The 5282-nt window shown below is 46.9% G+C and overlaps 1 protein-coding gene across 1 annotated transcript in view; it reads left to right on the top strand.

Moving 5' to 3' along the window:
• The first annotated feature begins 3493 nt into the window (after positions 1–3493).
• LOXHD1 (lipoxygenase homology PLAT domains 1) overlaps positions 3494–5282 on the top strand; it is a 148504-nt gene continuing 146715 nt past the window's right edge. Inside the window, exon 1 of the mRNA XM_057367815.1 lies at positions 3494–3899. Coding sequence (XP_057223798.1) covers positions 3494–3899 — 406 coding nt within the window. The remainder of the gene's footprint in view (positions 3900–5282) is intronic.

Below are 5282 nucleotides of genomic sequence, written 5' to 3'. Positions count from 1 at the left end.
CTCTTGCTGCGTGCGGGGTTAGAGTACAAGCCCATATAAACACTGTTGACAGTTGTAACTAATGGCTCTCACCGATAGCTTGGTTTCTTTCCTGGTAGTTCTTTATGCACCAATAAATCCTATTGTTCTTTTCCCAGCTGTTATTCACAAAAAGAACAAAAGAGAGATGGAGCGTTCTCGGCACATTTCTTTTTAATTAAAATAAAACGGCAGACGAAGGGAGCGTGTGGAGCAAAGTTTGAGTGAGACGTGGTAAATGTCTCCTCTCCCCCATCACTTCAGCCTGTTTGATGGAGGGGATTGATTTCTGGCTTTTACCTGAGGTTGTGCTCTACTGCACCAGGAGAAAATGAAGTGCAAGGCTGGATTATCTCAGAGGGATGGTTCTCTGCTGGTGCTCGTCCTGGGGTTCCAGGRTGCTTTTAGTGCCTCAGATCCTTCTTCATGACACGTGAGGCATTAATTGCAATATTCCTGCARAGTAGCTGGGTCTTGGCCCTCGCTGGGGCTGCACCAGCCTGAGGCTGCTCCCAGGGGTGCCATGAGCATCCTGAACCTGAATCTCCCAGGGCAGAAGGAGAAAAATGCATTTCTCCTGCTACAACAGCTCTGCTGTCAAAGGCTGATAATTTTTTTGTTCTCAGTGAGGTTGGTTTAACCCTGGCACAGCAGAGCTGTGGCTGCCCCTGGGATCCCTGGCAGTGTCCAAGGCCAGGCTGGACCTTGAGGCACCCTGAGACAGTGGAAGGTGTCCCTGCCCTTGGCAGGGTTATCTTTAAGGTCTCTTCACACCCAAACCCTTCCATGACATTCTGCATTTTGCTGCATAGAACTGGAGCTGCTGGGAAAGGCAGCTCTCAGGGACTCGATGTGATGAAGTGTTTGCCTTGTGAAAGCACAACAAAGATATGAGCTTTGCTTTTCTCAGGGATTCAATGGGTTTCATTTTTCTGAAGGCACGTTTCTAGTTTGTGCCGTGGAATTTTTTTTATTTTTATTTTTTTCCTCACTGGAGAGGGCTGGCTTTCCCACAGCCAAAACCCAAATCCATCTCCCGAATTTAAGCTGAAATATTTACGCCTGCAATTTCTGCTGTGTGCTGATGCTGTCCCAGAGAGGGGAGAGGCAGCAGTCAGGGATACACTGAGCTGCAAAGCATCTGTCTGGGGAAATGTGCTGCATCATCAAATATCCCTGCAGGATCCCTGGGATCCTCAGGACTGGCAGCATCCTGGACAGTGCCAGTGGAGCCCCAGGTGACTGCTGAGACTCTCATCCCATGCCTGCTCTCAGAAGTGACAYGCAGAGCTCCACTCTCTGCCTTTCTGCTGCTTTCCAGAAAATAAGGACGTGGGAACAATCAGGGTACTTCAGGCACGATGCAGGTCCTRTGGTGCTGACATTCCAGGATTTTGGCAAGTGGGAGCTGTATCGTGAGGGAAAACAGTGATTATTTTATTTTCTTTATGATTTTAAGAGCCTGGGAAAGCCACTCTCGTGTTTAATCCCAAACCTGTGCTTTAACCTACTTGGAASCTCTCCCTGAATAATCCACTTTATGGTTCTTAATAGCAAGAATTTCATTCAGCAGACAGAGACCATTAAAAATACGGTACTTTCTACAATATTATCCACATAAAATTGTTGGAGACTGTGCCAAACAACTGCTAAGGAGTGGGGGGACAGACCCACACCTACCCTGCAGCCTCTGGTGCTCTCCACCCACTTCTTCCCCTGGCAGTGTCACTGCCATCCTGCATGGGCTGCCACCAAAACATCTGTTCCTCGTGTTCCTGATAACCCAACACTGCTGCCATCCCCTCCTCAGGCTGGGTCATGGAAGCCCCCAGTTTTATCTACCAAGAGTTTTAAATCATGCACATGAAAGACCTAACGTGGATGAAGCCTCTGACTCACTGATAATACATCATTAACCTGGGCAGCACACCATCAAGCAAATCACATTTAATTTATCACTTGAGGAAGCTGTGGGCTGAGTTATCCCACAGACAGAGTGGGTGGTGGCAGGAGGTTCTGCATCATCATCTTGCAGCCCTGCCATAAATCCAGCTCTTCCATTTCTGGGATTTAATGCCAGGCTGACTGCCCTGCTCGCTTTGTGTACGCTCAATCTCCACTGGAGAAATTCAGTGTGGTTTTCTATACAATAGTTTTTTATTAAACTTAATTTTCTCTGATAAAGTCCRTAACAGCACCTTTGAAGAAAAGAAAAAAAGATATTACTTTTCTTTTCTGCTCTCATTCTGTCAGACTTTAAATCATCAGCTCCTGACTGCAGCAGAGATTGATCCAATCTCATGGAGTTTGTCCTTCCCTTATCTGCTGTGAGAGCTTGCTGGAACCCAGGGCACAARTGGGGTGCTGGGCACAGTTTATGCTGCAGTGTCCTTCCAACTGTGCTGTTACATCATTTATTTTTCCCTATCTCTCCTCAATATTTGCCCCTGGAWGCAGTCAGATGGGCATATTTGTGCTTGTGCTCCGTTATTAATCTCAGTTTTGTTTCTGTTTGGCTGGCCAGCACGGGCTGTTATCAGGACACCTTGTATCCAGCCCACTCAGTGKTTTTTTTTCTGACTGCTGTATTTATTTATGATCAGAATTTGGAGGTTTTGGTRGCAGATACAGCCCAGTGATGGGCTGGAGGAAGTGGGCGAGGAGAGCATTGCTAATCCTGTGACATCTCCAGGCAGAAGTCCTGGAGGTGTTTGTCTTCTCTGGTCATTGGCCTGGCTAGTCAAAAGAGAAAAAAAAAAAATAATCCATGTGAAGTTGAGACCACTGTTATCAGTAAGGTGATCCTGACACCATGAATAATGGAGAGGAAATGCAGACCAGTGAGATATGGTTGCTTGGTGGGGCTCCTTTTTCACCTGCCCATCTGTCTTATAACCACATGACTGGGCAGCACTAAGTAATTTTTCATGAGGTTTCTGAAGCTGCTACATGCTCTGAGGAGGAGAAATGCCTTTGTTTTCCCCTGCCCTGGGCTGGCATGTGAAGGACAGGGAGCAGCTTGACCACGTGCCCCCATCTGACTGATTTTCCAGGGAGCTGCAGCCTTGATTGGCACGTCCTGATACCCTAGACCCAGATTGTCAACTGACCCTGAGWGGAGGCTGAGGCAGCTCTGAAAAAAGAGGAGAAAGTTCTCAGCACACGCCGATGAATAAATAATAATAAGGAAAAGGAGARAAACCCCAAAGGCAGGAGGAGAGGCAGAAGGGAGAGGAAGGTGCCTCAGTTAAGGTGAAGGAAGGCAGAAAGGGGCAGAAGGAGAGGGGGATTAGGAAGGACAAGGGACTCCAGGACATTTCCTCTGAGCCAGTGYGGAGGAAGGACACTGTGAAACAAGGGCAGCCAGCCCCAGGCAGGGAGAGGAAGACTAAAGGACTTTGGCAACTGGAAAGGTGGCAGAAGATTAAAGCTATCCCAGAGTGCTGTTGAAAGGGCAGGGGTGCAAAACAATGACATGAAAGAAAAGACTGAAAAGAACAAAGCAGAAGAGGAGGAAGAGGAGAACGAGAAAAAGGAGATAGTGGAAGAGAAAACTAAGGAACGTGGGGAAGATGAAAGCCAGGAGAAAAAAAGCAAAGAGAAATCAAAGTCCGAGGACACAGAGGCTGATGGGGAAGTGAAGAAAAAGAAAAAGGAAAAAAGCAAGCGAAGAGAAGACAGCAGTGAGGAGGAAGATGACTACGAGCACAGAAAGAAAAAGAAGAAAAAAGGCAAGAAAGGCAAAGACAAGAAGAAGAARGGTGACAAGTCCAAGAAAGGAAAGATAGATGACAACTTTTTGGAGATGTATGAACAGGAGCTTCGGGACTACCATTCGGACTCTTCCAATGCCGCAGAAGATGAATACAACAAAAAAAAAGGTCAGCTCCATCTGTCCCCATCTTCCCTCTTGAGCARGCACTGTTGGCCCCTCAAACGCCCTTGCTGGGATCCTTCCTGGGGAGCAGGCACTAGTTATTCCTACRTGGGAAATATTTTTATTTAAATAAGTATTTTAACTGTTGGAGGAGTCACTGGCAGGCTCTGCCTGCGCGAGCTTTTCTGCTTACGAAGCCGCTTTGCCACGTGTGCGGTACTGCTGTAATTACATTCTCCTAATTAATATTTGCACTGTGGGGCTGTGCAGGAGCTGCAGTCAGTAGGCTTCCCCTGTGTGAGCAGGATCCAGAGCAGAGCAGGTCCAGCAGGAGGAGATGATGGGGATTTCAGCAGTCGGATGGGTGGGCACTGGAGCTCTTAGGACTGATGGAGAAGCAGGAGATCCACCTCACTGAACCTCAGGCTGCTTTAAAGCAGCCAAACAGGCTGGGAAAATATCAATAACAGCCTCTAAACCTTAATTCTGGGTTGCTACAATAAATGGTCCTCTTGTTTCTCATGCAGATAGATTGTACTTGATTCCACGCATGGTGGTGGTTCAAACCTTGGTGCCTCAAATTGCTCCAGAGGAGGTTTGGATTRGATATTGGGATAATTTCTTCACAGAAAAGGTTGTGAAGCCCTGGCWCAGCAGCCCAAGGCTGTGATCATGTCCCCATCCCTGGAAGGGTTTAAAACCACGTTTATTTGTCACTTGGACACACGGGTCAGCGCTGGCCTGGGCAGTGCTGGGGGAATGGATGGACTCAATGGCCTTGGAGGGCTTTTCCAARCCAAAAGATTTTGTGATTCTGTGACTTCAGGTTTTAGATGATTCACTCAGTTTCACTAGAAGAACACAGTGTAGCTCCATGATTAAAAGAAAAAACCTTGTTTTTGAGCAGTACACAAAATCTGTTTGTGACGGCCCTTGAGGGGGAGGGAGGTTTTCCTGCCTGATACTACATGTTTTTATACAGCTGAGGAATGATAATTTGCATTTTTCAAAGACAGAAGCTACAGCAAATGTTTCTAATAATCTCTCCATGGTTATTGATACTAGACATWGGSAAGGAATTGCTGKCTGKGAGGGTGGGGAGTGGCAGTGTCCAGGTTCAGGGTGTAGAGGGTTCCAGCTTTTCCCTTCCCCGTGCATCATGCTGTTCTTACCATTTTGAGTCAAAAAATCAGAATTTTTTGGAGGCTGCTGCTGCTTTTGTCCCAAAGGGCCATTGAGTGAARTGACTGCTGTTGAATCAGGCTTTGGAGAATGGTGTAACCTCTTCAAAAGCTTTGGGGATGTCAGCTGMATTTGGTGCTGGTGAATATTCAGTAGAGATATATTTCAGTCCACAAGCTGTGATTCCTTTTGCTGTAAAAAAAAA

Source organism: Malurus melanocephalus, unplaced genomic scaffold (genome assembly GCF_030028575.1).
Source record: "Malurus melanocephalus ecotype Western Australia unplaced genomic scaffold, MMel_1.1 scaffold_85, whole genome shotgun sequence".
Classification (NCBI taxonomy): Eukaryota; Metazoa; Chordata; class Aves; order Passeriformes; family Maluridae; genus Malurus; species Malurus melanocephalus.
Note: the sequence above shows the minus strand (reverse complement) of the source record. Positions and strands in the feature narration are given on the sequence as shown.